The sequence below is a fragment of the Crocodylus porosus genome, unplaced genomic scaffold (genome assembly GCF_001723895.1).
Source record: "Crocodylus porosus isolate Cpor-Errol unplaced genomic scaffold, CroPor_comp1, whole genome shotgun sequence".
In the NCBI taxonomy this organism is placed as follows: Eukaryota; Metazoa; Chordata; order Crocodylia; family Crocodylidae; genus Crocodylus; species Crocodylus porosus.
Window position 1 is genome coordinate 3,824,266 of NW_017728937.1, and position 13,063 is coordinate 3,837,328.

The following is a 13,063-nucleotide window of genomic DNA, read 5'->3' on the forward strand; positions in this document are numbered from 1 at the left end:
CACCGCGGCAACCCCGGGGCCAGCCAATCAGCAACCTCCCTCAGCGGGGATCTGCAGTGGCGGTCTCAACCCCTCCTGTTGCCTCCCCAGTCAGCCAATCAGGAGGCGCCCCGAACGCGAGGCCCGCGGGGCTGCCAGCCAATGAAGACCGGCGGGGGGGAGGGGCCGGCGCGAGGCTAGGGAGCCCGCGTGCCGGCGGCTATAAAAGGCGGGCGCGGGGGCGGGGTGGCGCAGAGGTTGGTGTGTGTTGTCGTTTGTGTGTCTGTTGCGTTCACGCATCTAGGGCTACTTGAGACCCCGCTACACCCGCGCAAGCTCCATGAAGACCAAGTTCTGTAACGGCGAAGCTGAGCCGGCCCCGCTCGGGGGGGGAGGGGGAGGAGGGCTCCTGCTCGGCTGCGGTGCGGTGGGGCCGCCCGCCGCCGAGGCGGGCAGGGAGCTGGCGGAGGGTAACGAGGAGCCACTGCCGCAGCAGCCGGACCCGCGCACGCGGCGCCGCGCGTTCCTGTGGTGCAAGGAGTTCCTGCCGGGCGCCTGGCGGGGGCTGCGCGAGGACCAGCTGCGCCTCGCGCCCATCAGGTCGGTCCTGGGGTGCGGGGCTGCCCCACGCGCGTGTCCAGGATGTGATGAGGGGGAGGATGCGCGTCCTCGCGCGGGGGGCGGTTGGGTGGGGAGTGGGCGGTTAGGGCTCGTGAGTCACTGGCGCAGCCTCGTGCTGCGCTGTGACTCAGCGGGTGGGTACCGCCCCCTTCCTGCGTGGGGGGAGCGCAGGGAGCGGGTGTATGGGGGGCGGTGCAAGGATCTTGCCTCACTGCTTGCCCCAGCCTTAAGGATTAAGCGGGGGGCAGGACCTCCTAGCCAGACCCCGTGGTGACAACTGCACTGCGTTGCACTGTGCTGGTGGGTGACAACTCCTCCTGTGTGTGCACACACACTCCCATGCACTGCCATATCTGTGAGGCAGGCTTGTTCTGTGTGCCCCAGGCATGAAGTGTGCAAGTGGGGCAGCAGTTGTTTGTGGGGTGGGGAGGGGGAGTTGAGCCAGGCTGTGAGCAGGCCTGATATGGGTTTGAGGGGTTTGTTTTACAACCATCCCCAAGCTCAGTTGACCCTGCCCTGCACCAAGAGCCCCACTCAGTGTCTGAATGAAGGCTTGGCCACAGGGAACAGTTGCAGTTCCTGTGAGTGAACTGCCCTGGTTGGGAGTGTGCCAACCCTGCACCTGTTTTTGTGAGACCTGAATCCCAGGCTAATCAGTCCCATGTTAAACTGGTCCTCTGCCTTTCAGCCTGAGGTGCATGAAATAAAGCTGACAAAATTCATTCTTTAACCTACATGTACTTGGTCACATCAGGGGATGCTCAGTCTCTTCAGTTTGCCCTACAAATGTCTGGCTTATGAGTCTCTAGCCTGGTCTGGGAAGTTGCTTCTTCTCTGTTAATCCACATATGACTGTTCACAATGGCCTTGAGAGAGAACCCCCCTACCTGCCTTTCCTGCCAGTAGTCTGCTATCCTGCCTGTAGTTAATAATATGTATCCTTTTGCTCTGTCTGGCCCCCTCCCATGATTATGCAGATTGTTCTTTTCATTAAATCAAACTTCCAGGTTATTCTGTTTAGCTTCTTGCTGTGGCACTACTACTACTGTATTTCTCCTACCACTTCCCCCTTTTGCCTTTTCAGAATGGCTTGTTCATTTAAAGTGCTTTCCTTCAGCCATCCCAAAGAGTGAGGTATAAAACCCTTGCAGTTTTCATCTTGCTGACCAGCAATAGTCCTCTCTACCATTTCCATGTTAAGGAGAACATTGCTTAGAATAAATTATGCTGATTCTAGATGAAAAATTGTGAACTCCAGACTCTTGCTGTTTCTCTGTCTTGGTGTTCTGTCTTTGTAGCATAACCAGTGCAGGCAGTTTGTAAATCGGAGTTCATGTTGATGGCTGTTCATGAGGAAACTGCTACTAGTGTATACACATCCTGATAGGTGAAGGTTCAAAACATTAACAAATGTATACCAGAGTGAAAGAGAGATTGGCTAGTTGCATATCTGTCTAAGCCAGGCTGTAGAGCACAGGGTTCGTGCTTTGCTTAAGGACCTTCATGAGCAGAGAGGCACTAGAGAGACATGTGAGATGGCTAATCATTTTCCATCTTTGGTGTATAGACTCTCGACTGATAGCTTTATTTTTCTGGTTGAGTCTGGTGTACAGTTAGTACCGGGGCTCCCCATCCTCTCGCCCCCAAGTTTTCTGCCTGAGCCTGCTTGGCTCACTAAGGTATTGTTGTTAAGGTAAGCAAGTTTTTGACTTAACAGTTTGAATGGTTAGGTACCATTTGTGGCAAGGTGCCTTGGGATGACTGTCGGCCTGAGTGAATCCAAGCAAGCCTTGAGTTGATATGAATCTGGATTCATACTGACACACCCCCTAATGTTATCACTTTACCTGACTGGTGACAAAGGAGCTCCTGTTTGTACCAAACCTGCTATGCAAAGGCAGATTAAAGCGATCTTGATGGTTCTTAACATGCATCCTTCAGTTTAAATTTCTTTTTATAGTGAATTTCATACCTGTAAATATAGCACAAGTAAAGCCTTTTGGTCTTCTGTATGAACTGCCTTGCTTGCATCTCTCTAAACTTGGTGCATTAAACTTCCTGTTTCCATTGTGAAGCATATTCTGTTCAGCCTAAGCAACTTAAATAAGAAAGTTAATCTTCTGGATTGGGAGAAATATCCTAAGGATTCTTCAACTTGGCAGTGTAGGAAGATGAATACCATACTCAACTATTCATAGACCTGTTATAAGGCACTTGTTTAGTACTTAGTTCCTTTAACTTTTTTTTCTAGAATCAGTTCCAAAGTGCTAGCTGTTGTAATTTGAGTAAGAGCAAATTGTTCATGTTCCCTAGCTCAGTGGCTTTGAGAAGGGGAAATAAAACATCATTCCTTCATTTAAAGTGTTTTATTAAACATAGAATTATAGTTTGCTGATGTAGTTGGCCATCATGTCCTGCTTGTGGCACTGCGTGGTCTTTTTTTGATATTCCTTCCATCTGTTCTTGGCCCCTGCTCACCTGTGTGCTTTTTAAAGTTGTCTTGTTTTTCCTCCTACACATTTCTCTGGACAGCTGCCAAACCAGTTGGTCCTCTTCCCTGCTTGCATTCTTGAATATGCTGTCCAATTGCTTTGTACCTTATTTCCTTGTATACTATTCAGCTGGTCCATAGAGCAACTGTCCCTTTGTTCCTATGTAACCATTAGCCTGCTGTGGAGTTGCATGGGCTGGCCACTGGTTTATAGTGGATCTTTTTTCCTCACTAGAAGAGAGTATGGATGGCTGTAAAAGTGACTGTAAACTAGGAGTTGGCACCATACAGTGATCTGCTCTTTGCAGATTGTTTTTGGAACTGCTCATCTAGACTGCTTTCTTGTTGTCTGACATTGACTTCTAAAATTACTCAATTACTTTGCTTTTTTTAAATGACATGCTCAGGTCCTTTATGCTGAAGTATTTCTGCAGTTCCTTGAGACTGGGTATTAGGAGAAAAATACAGTTTGTTTTTTAAAAAAAAAAAAAAAAGATCATTGCTTGATGCTGAGGAATATATTGATTTAAATTTCTTGGGGCTTTTCTTTTACTATTACACCAGTGGGGGCCAGCTTTTTTTTTTTTGGTAGGCATGCCACAAGGTAAATCCTGGACACCCCCCCCCCCCCGAGTGTCACTCCAATCCCTTCTCCTACTAGTTTTGCTGTTCTGCTTTCAGCTCCCTGCTCTTATCCGCTGCCCCTGCCATTTGTGACACTTGTGCTGCAGTTTGACTACCCCTGCTTTAGGGAGTAGAGCAGGTCTCTGCGGTAAGGTTCTTCACTTTGATTTGGTCCTTTTCTTCTATGTGTGTGTGCATATGACTTCCATCCCTCACCACCAGAACCCCTATAAAAAGTGAAAATCTGTGGCAAGGGGTGGTATTGTTTCAGGCTTGTGCAGCAAAGTAGCACTATTGCTAACTGTTGCTCTCATAGGAGCATTTCTCTCAGTTATACTTGTCTGAGTTTCTTTATAATAATCTGGAACTGCTACACTGGGATATGTAGTTACACAGGCCTGAGAGAGACTGTTCCAGTGACAAAAGTTATGCTGGTCAACCTTTTTGGCAGGTGTGCCACAAGTTAAGCCCAAACCCTCTCCATCTGCTATTCTGATTTTCCCCCATCCCCCAGAGGCATACCTAACAGGGTTTGTGCCCTGGGGCACGAGAATGAAAGTGCCTTCATTCTGAAATTTAAACTGCAAGGCTGCTGGGGTTACCTGTGACATGTGCATCATAGACTGGCTGGCTACCCTGGACTAGGAAAAGGAAGCTCAGTAGGGAGGTGTTCCCTAAAGTTTCTCATCTATCCAAGCCATGGTTGCATTGGGTCATGTTTGCTAGTTCCTTGAATTCTTTCACAGACCAATAGCACTGTCCTGGGGTCTCGGCTTAAGTCCTCACCTCTCAAACAGCATCCCCATCCCAGTTCAACAAATGCTTGAAGAAGGTCCACATATCCTCTTGATCCATGGTTCTGGACCCCTCCCTTGATTGAAGAGGCATACATCTTGCTGCTAAGCCCACCAACACATCAAGTAGCTATTGGGGTTTTCACTTCAAAATTCTGTAATAGTGCCCCTGCCACTTCAAGAAAAAAAAAAAATCTAAGTATAGAGGAGTACTGGAACTTGAGTGTTAGTTGTCTTTGCACTGTGAGAACTAGGATCCTGCAATTTGCAGGCAAGATGCATCAATCTCCTCATCTTGCATGTCTTCCTCATGTCTGTCAATACTCACTCAAGTTTTCCACTGTGGGAACCAGTTGTATTATGGCTTGTACCTTTTCATTATGTAGTGTGTTAGGTGGATACTGAGTAGTGAGAGCTGAGCATTATCAGTTTGTGAATGTGAAGTAGCTTCTCCTTTCTTCCTTAGTTGCTAGTATCTGGGTCTGCATGTCAAGCCTAGACTAATTGTCATCCTGCAAACTAATACTTGTTAGTTCATTTGGCATAATCTTTTGGCAAAGGATTCTCAATAATAATAAATTTACATGGATTTAAATAAAGAGTATTTCACTCCCTCCTACTACTTTATTCCCAGCCCTAGTCCTGTGGCCCTGTGCTTACTCCCTTCCCCACCTGCTTCCAGCCCCATCCTGCTCTGTCTCACTCCCTCCCCAGTCTGCTTTTAGCCTTTTCCTCAACCTGCTGCTCTGCTTCTCACCTGATTCTGCCACTGCTGTTCTTTTCACCCCTTGCCTGATCTGCTGGAGCTAGTTTAGAGAGTCCATTTCATTGTTCTGGGTTTTCAAATGAAAATCTTGCATAACTTTTTTTCTCCACTGCTGCTTCTATTGCTGTTGTTTAAATTCATTCCTATTGCAATCATCTTTGAATTCACAACCCCCTTCCCCCACCTGCTGCTTTACTCCCAGATGGCTTTGCCTCACCCCTCCCCCATCTGGTCTGCTTCTCACTCCTTCCCCCACTTGCTTCTCAGCCTCTCACTCTTTCTGATCTGCTTTTCAGCCTTTCCTCAGCCTGCCACTCTTCTTGCTTGAATCTGCTGCTTTGCCCCGTGATCCTGGATCTGTTTTCCCACCCTATGCCTGATCTGTCCTGTGCCACAAAAAAGCAGCTGCAGATGGGCCCTGGGTTGGCCACCCCTGTGTTTATACCAACTAAAATGTAAAACTACACTGGCATTTCATCTTAAGTAAAATCTTTTTGTAAGACTTGACCTTAGCCTGTCACCTCTGCTTATTGTTAAGTTGCATGCTGATTTATACTACATCTGTTTCAACTTTATCATAAAAGCAACTTTTAAGAAGCAAACATTTTACAGTAGGTTTTTGTAAATGGGATTTTCCTGCTGCTTCCCCATTTTCTTCACAATGAAGCAGACCAGAAATTTCAATATTTCCAATTTCAGAAGGGAAATTCCAGATAACACTAATATGAAGGGGGAATAAGAGACCTGGTACAGAAAAGCAGCATAAATAGAAGCAATATGGGACGTGTCTAAGCTTTTGCAGAGAAACAAAATGGAACTGGGAAACTTCTAGCTTATCTATTCTGTCTCCCACAGATTTCACAACAAAGGCTAACATACTGCATCCTAACTTTTTATAGCAGACCAGAAAATGCTGCAGTTATTCTTGAACATTTATTTATTTTAAAAAGGCCATAACTAAATTTGTTCTTCATTTTCAAGATAATGGTACAGCCACTGAAGAATTAGAAGCAGGAATTCTTAATGTTAATATTAAAATTTCGTACCAGATCAAAGTTGCTGTTCCAACAATGACATACTTAAATGCCTGAACTCTTCTCTTCCAGGAATATCAGACAGAAATCACTTCTATTTTTTCTAAACCTTGTCTGTTACTGGTTTGCACAGCAAAAGTGCTGACATTAAATAACTGTCTTTTATGTTCACTTCATGAAACCCACTGGGTTCTCAAAATTTACACCTAGATTTCCCCAACCCCTGCTCTTTTGCATTACCACCCAGCTAAAGGTTAGCATTTCCCTCCTGTATACCTGCACAAATTAGTTTTCATTGACTTTTAATGCCATTCCACTTACAAGGCTAATTATACCTGCATTGTCTTTTTATTTCTTCTAGAGATTGCAAATAACCTTCTTCTGTGGATATTTAGTATGTAGTGTTGATGGTCAGAAATAGCATTCGATTAATTGTCCAGTGTGTGAAATGTACAGAGAGCAAAATTGTGGTAAATATGCTTCCATTCTCAAGAAATACTGCTTCTAGTCTGGGTTTAATAACCTGTATTAAATACTGCTATGAAGATAATAAAGTTCTACTTTATGTACTGGAAGCTAATGGTTGAATTGGCCTTTTTCTAATAAGTTATGCAAGGATTTATTTGGACCTTCTAACCAGTTCTGGCACAATGTAAATACTTGTAAGAAAGGCCACTGAAAGCAGAATAAGTTAACACTCTTCTGTTAGATCAGCATTTTTTTCAACCTGTGGGTTGCAACCCAAAAATGGGTCATGAGACCATATGAAAGGGTCATGAACAAACTTTAAAAATGGATTCTCCATTAAAGGAGAAAAACATGGAAAAAGGTGGCTTTTCCCTTACAGGGTGTCAGGAGTTCTGTTATAGCTGAGATCAAGGCCCCTGCAGTGAGGGAAGGAATGGGGCAGGCACTGACCAGCCAGGGTGGGGAAGGGTGCAGGATGGAGCTGCAGGTGGTTTGTCAGAAGGTGGGGGAACACATTGTGTGCCCCCTGCCCCCCCAGATCTGTACAGTGCAGGGTGGGCTGGAGTGAGCACAGGATGGAAGTGTGGCTGCCCTGGCCGCAGCTGGGCAGCCCCAACCCCATACCTTTCCTCACCATGGGGGCATTGATCTGCCCCCCCCCCATCCACCACACCGGACTTACCAGCTGCAGGCAGCATTCCATGCTTCTGGGCTCTGCTCCTCAGTGCCTATGTGCTGCAGTGTGGCTCTGCACATGCACAGGCTTTTATCGGCCAAATCAGGCCAATTTCCAATGCAGAAAATGTTCTTTATGTTGGTGCCAATCTGATATCGGACCAATGTATTGGTGCACCTGTATTACAAATGGGTCCTGGTACAAAAAAGATTGAGAAACACTGTGTTGGATCACCTTAAACTTATTTTGAGTGCCCTTAAATTCCATAACTTTGGTAGTGACTAGAGGTGATTTTAGTCTGTTTATAGCTGAGATCTGTGAAAGTTGTGCAAGGCAGGAAGAATTGTTAGTCCCAGCTCTGCTTTAGCCTCAGACTTCTGCTTGCCTTCCAAACAATTTATTGATCAGATCATTGCACCAGAATACGTCACTGTTTTGAAAGTCATGGGAGAATGATTTATGTATTAAGAATAAAGAAGGCTCTGTAGTGTAAGCTATTCTATAGTTTATTTCTAGACCCCATGATTTACTTAGTTAAACTAAAGTGTGAGAGAATATGCTTGAGCTAAATTTTAGCTCTCACTCTTTAAAATAACAGTAAGTTCCAGTTTACGGTAACAAACTCAGTCCAAGTATTGACTATTTAAGATTTCACCAAAATAATTTATTTGAAGGCTCTCATATAATGACTTTATAAGCAGGCACTAAAAAGCAACATTAGTTCAAAGGGAACAAAATAAATACTGTGTGCACAGCCCCAAAGTAGGGTTTTGAAATGAGTGGAAGGGAAGCTTCTTCCTGTGGGGTAGTTGAAGCCCCACTACTCAATTCCCTCCCTAAGACTGGGAGTAGTAGAGCAGCCTTTGATCCTGACACCTTTCCAAAACCAATATCTCATCCAGGTAAGGTGGGGCAAGGGGGCAGGTGCAGACACAATGTCTACTTTTCCCTCTCCCAGAACAATTTCGTAGCAGTGGAACTCTCTCAAATTTCCACCCCTATAAATTAACACCTGTTCAATCAAAAAAAAAAATAAATCTCTCCATGTCTACCCCATACCATTCTTGTTCAACAGAACTGTGGTTGTGAGCAGTATTTCTTTTTCTGTTGATGTTATATTGATTAATCCTAGCATATTTCATAGGTGCCAATATGACTAGAACCATAACTTCTTTATTTAACTCTGTGTGCAGCATGTAGTCACTTTTGCTGCTTTAGTTTTAGTCTCCTTATAGTCTGCAGTGACATGTCCTTGTACTAACTTGTTTTCTATGCCTAGTTAAATAGACATTTTGCCAGGCCAGACTGCCCTTTTTTATATGTAAAGCCTGCCAGCCGGGGCTGCTCTGACCCAACTCAACATGCAGTAGAGGGGCTGGTTAAGGCACAAAGGCATTCCAGTGCACATGTAGACACAGGGATATTTACTGTGGAGCTAATTGGCCAAACTGCAGTAGATGGCTTGTGTAGATGTGCCCAGTTGGTACTAAACTTATTTAAAGATGATCTTTAGAACATCTGATAATAAATATAACTATAAAGAGGAGTAAGCATAGCATTTACAACAGACTTATGTTGATGTCTTATGGCTGACTGCACTGCTATGACTAGTGATCCAAGCTAATTTCCATATGTTTAGTACATATGGAAAGAGCCAGAAAACTCAAAACATATTGTGAAGTTGTTGTAAACTGGTTAGATTGTAAAGGATTTAAACCATGTGAAAGTCTTTAAAATCTCAGTGGTGTTAGCATGTATGGACTGTAATGTTCAAGTCCTCTGCCATGTCATACAATATTGAACTTAGTTCATGCTGTGAACAGTCTTGTCTTACAAGCTAATACTCCCTGACCTGCACAGCTCCAACTTGCCCCTAGAGCAGGGGGTGTCAGCGTGATCTGACCCCACAGGCTGCATGAGTGGCACAGGGCTGGTCCACAGGACTGATCGGGCCCACAGACTTGGCTGGTCCAGGGTCTCAGTCCAAGCAGGTGTAGCACTAGGGGCCAGTTTATGGGGTGCTGAGCTGGATCTGGGTTGTGGGATGTGTGACACCCCTGCACTAGACAGTTGGCAAGCATGGGTGTTGATGGGACCTGCCAAGGCTCCCCATGGCTGCTTGGCTCTGTCAGTCTGAGGCAGTAGAGTTCAAGAGGATAGATGGCCTTCATGGGGTGGATTGGGGGAGCAGTGCATCCTGGGATGCTGGAGGACTGCAGATTGCTGCTTGTTGTTCATGTGGACTGGCATTATAGCATCACAAGCTGCCTAACACCCGCTAGAGATGCTTCTCACCCAAGATGCATGACTTTGAGATGCTCCAGTGGCATTTAGCTCATCTTTTCCTGCCTTAATGCCTGAATGCTTCTGCCTTGAGAGCATTTTAATACATGGGAAGCGTAACATGTAATAGCACCCTTAGCATCACAAGCTTGTGGAGAAGAAACTTCCTAGAGTTTTAAGATGTCGGTCAGAAAAAGCTCAAAGCAGAAGAGTAGATAATGCAGGTCAGGGACCAACATCTTACTCCAAAAACCAGGGGTTAACTTATGACTGGGGGTTTCTTTAAGTAATATTCCAATAAACTTTTTAGAATAGCCCCTGCACCAGTTCATTGTATAAATGATAAAATTTTTTGAAATGTAGCAAAAGCTATTCTCAAAGTTTGTTGGAATAAAGACTCCTGCTAACCCACAATCATAAGTTAACACCTGTTTTCACTTGGGGGAGGGGGGAGAGCAAATGAGCCTCTCCCCTTTCAGTAAGCATTTGACAGGTAGTTCTGTGATGACTTGCCAAGCTATATTAGAAATTTTAGCATGTTGTTCTCTTGCTTTTGAGCTTGTGGTATGCTGAAGAAAACTTGAATGTAGTCTGTTTAGGCTAGGTTGCCGGTTTTCTGATTTCCAAGAACAAAGTCTTGGAACACACAAATCTAAATTTGTCACTGAGATGACTTGCATAAACTTGTCACTTCTTTTGACAGAGGTGGCCTCAGCAATGTGCTATTCCAGTGTTCATTACCTGATGCCGTAGAGACGACTGCAGATGAGCCACGAACAGTCCTCCTTCGTCTATATGGTGCAATTCTACAGATGGTGAGTATGTTGAATGCTTTGGGAGTGGGAGGGTTTCTGTAGCTTTAACCTTAGAATGTATTTGAAGAGCCCTGAATCAGTAATGCATTGTAAAGGTGTTGCTTTTACTGTTTGGGAGTGTCTTGGTGGCAGGGTTGATCTTAAGGTTAATATAGTTCATATTGGTTTGTTGCTTAGAAAATGTACTTCTGTCTTCAAAAATCCTAACTGGTGTGTATCAGCTGACAGATTCACTTGATGCTGGTTTAGTCCATAACATGTGTTTCTGGTGTTAAGTTTGGAGTATGGTATTCCAAAATAGTTATTAACCCTGCTTTCTTGTAACTTGTAGGGTTTTGCTTAACTAGCAAGATTTCAAAGGACTAAACCATCTGGAGTCCTTTTAAATCTTGGCATTGTTTTTATGGACCGTTCTGAGGTTGAAGTAGAAACTTTGTTGAACATACTGGGAATACTCTCTAGGCAATTTCTTAAAGGTCTGAATATATTGTATGTAATACTGTAAAACTTACTGATCTACAGTATTAGTCAAAACCGAACACAAGTTCACAATGCCCTGTAAGAATTCCAAAATATTTTGCAGCTGTGCTGTTATAAATTTTTAATGCTGTTTACCTGTCAAAAGTAAGCTATAGCTTGTAAAAACTAGATTTGGGAGTTAATGGCTGATTCCAGGTGAGCAAAATAGCCTGGCTTTGGTATCCATAAATTTAGGGTAATGTCAGGTTCCCAGTCACTTGCCTTGACTAATCTACTGGAGATATTGGATCAACTTTAACTACTGAAATTCTGGTCCATGGTTTCCTTCTGAGCATTCACCCACAGTGGCATATTTCTTCCTATTTAGATGCTGTTGCTTAAGTACTTGCAAAGAAGTAGGTTTGAAGTTTGACCTTTCACTAATGAAAGTTTAAGACCTTTGGTAACTGCTTAACACTTGTTAGCTTGCCCTACTGTAGCTAAATATCGCTGCAATATTCAAAAGAGAGCATGCAAAAATAGTTTGAAACAGTCCAAATGGAATATATCACTACAACAAAATGCATACAGTAGAGGTAAGTTGAGAGTAGTCTTAATTTGATGAATAAGACTTCATTAAGCTAAGCTTCAGACTTTCTGGAAACAAGCTGAATCTATTATTAAAACTAAATCTAGAATCTGTTTTGGCAACTGGTTATAGAAATGAATACTATTTTTACCTAAAACTAGTTGACTTAAGCAAAACTGATTGGACTAACTTTTTATTTGGTTTTAAAAGCATAGTAATTATGAGTAAGAAAATGGCTGCAAAACTTACATCTTTGTTATAGAAGAGCTATAAATTCTCCCTTTAATGCTCTGGAGAAAAGTAACTAGGCATTGTAAAATGCTCGGGGGTGGGGGGAACAAGAATTGGTTATCTTCCTTTTTTCTTCTAGGGTTTTTCTTAACTTACCTCTTCTGTACACAGCTCACAAAAGAATCTAAAGATGTTAGTCTCTCTAAAACCTAAGGACTAATTCATCTAATTAGCTTTTAAAAGCTCAGTGTGCAACTTTCTAACCTTTCTACTCTGGGTGTTGAAGGATCTTTTGATATGTCTAACTACCTTTATTTCCATAGTGGCAGTGAAATGACTGCTCTTGTTGGTGCAGTTCACTAAGGGTTAAGTAAGCAGAGAGCCCCCAAGGTAAAACTTTCAGATTGCATTGAGGTTCACAGTTTCTGTCAACAAACACTTGTCTCTTCCAGTGCTACCTCTTTAAACAAGTTAGAACATAAGCAAATTGATTTACTGGGGGTATTTTGTAAGCCTCATCTAAGATTGTAGTGAACTTTCAAATGTTAAAATGCTTCTGATAAGGAGGGGATTTTTTTTTTTTTAATCCAAATTTCTTGTTCTTTTTAGCCTTCAGTTTACTGAAATTCTTTTCAAGTTCTATAGATATGTTGTAAGGGACTATGTAGGTGAATAGTTCTTCAAGTTTTGCTCTTAACCCTAAAATTGGCAAACATTCTTGAGTAAAGTTCTTTGGTCTTATTGGTCACAACTTCCAAGTCTGTTCATTTTTATGACCTGTTGCAGCACTTTTAATGCTAGTAAGTTAAAGTTCTGTTGAAATTGGTGTGCCCAAAACAAGCTATGCCAGCTTCCCTTAATTTGTGCTCTAAATTGATATTGATCGCCAATAAAATAGATGAAATTGTGTGCTCTTCTGATTTTTTTTCTTTAATTTTGAAGGAATGAATGCTAGAAAAGTTAGTAGTACCAAACTTCTCTTAAAATGAAGGGATAGTAGCACCACAACTATACAAGTTAGCTTTGAAAGAACCAGTTTCTTGCAAATTTAAAAATAACCCCAGTTTGCTTATTATGAATCATGGAAGAAACAAATGTTCGTACATAAAACTCCATTTAATATAAGCCATGCCAGTTAGCTAAAGCTGCCACCTGGGGATGGCTTTGCCTCCCTCTGTCATAGCTGATATGTTAAGCCAAATTTCTGTGTGCATGAATGTTGCGGGGGGGGGG

At 43.3% G+C, this 13,063-nt stretch overlaps 1 protein-coding gene across 1 annotated transcript in view; it reads left to right on the forward strand.

The window, feature by feature from the left end:
- The first annotated feature begins 233 nt into the window (after positions 1-233).
- CHKA (choline kinase alpha) overlaps positions 234-13,063 on the forward strand; it is a 31,677-nt gene continuing 18,847 nt past the window's right edge. The window contains exons 1-2 of the mRNA XM_019547279.1: positions 234-579; positions 10,440-10,551. Coding sequence (XP_019402824.1) covers positions 320-579; positions 10,440-10,551 — 372 coding nt within the window. The 5' untranslated portion in view covers positions 234-319. The remainder of the gene's footprint in view (positions 580-10,439; positions 10,552-13,063) is intronic.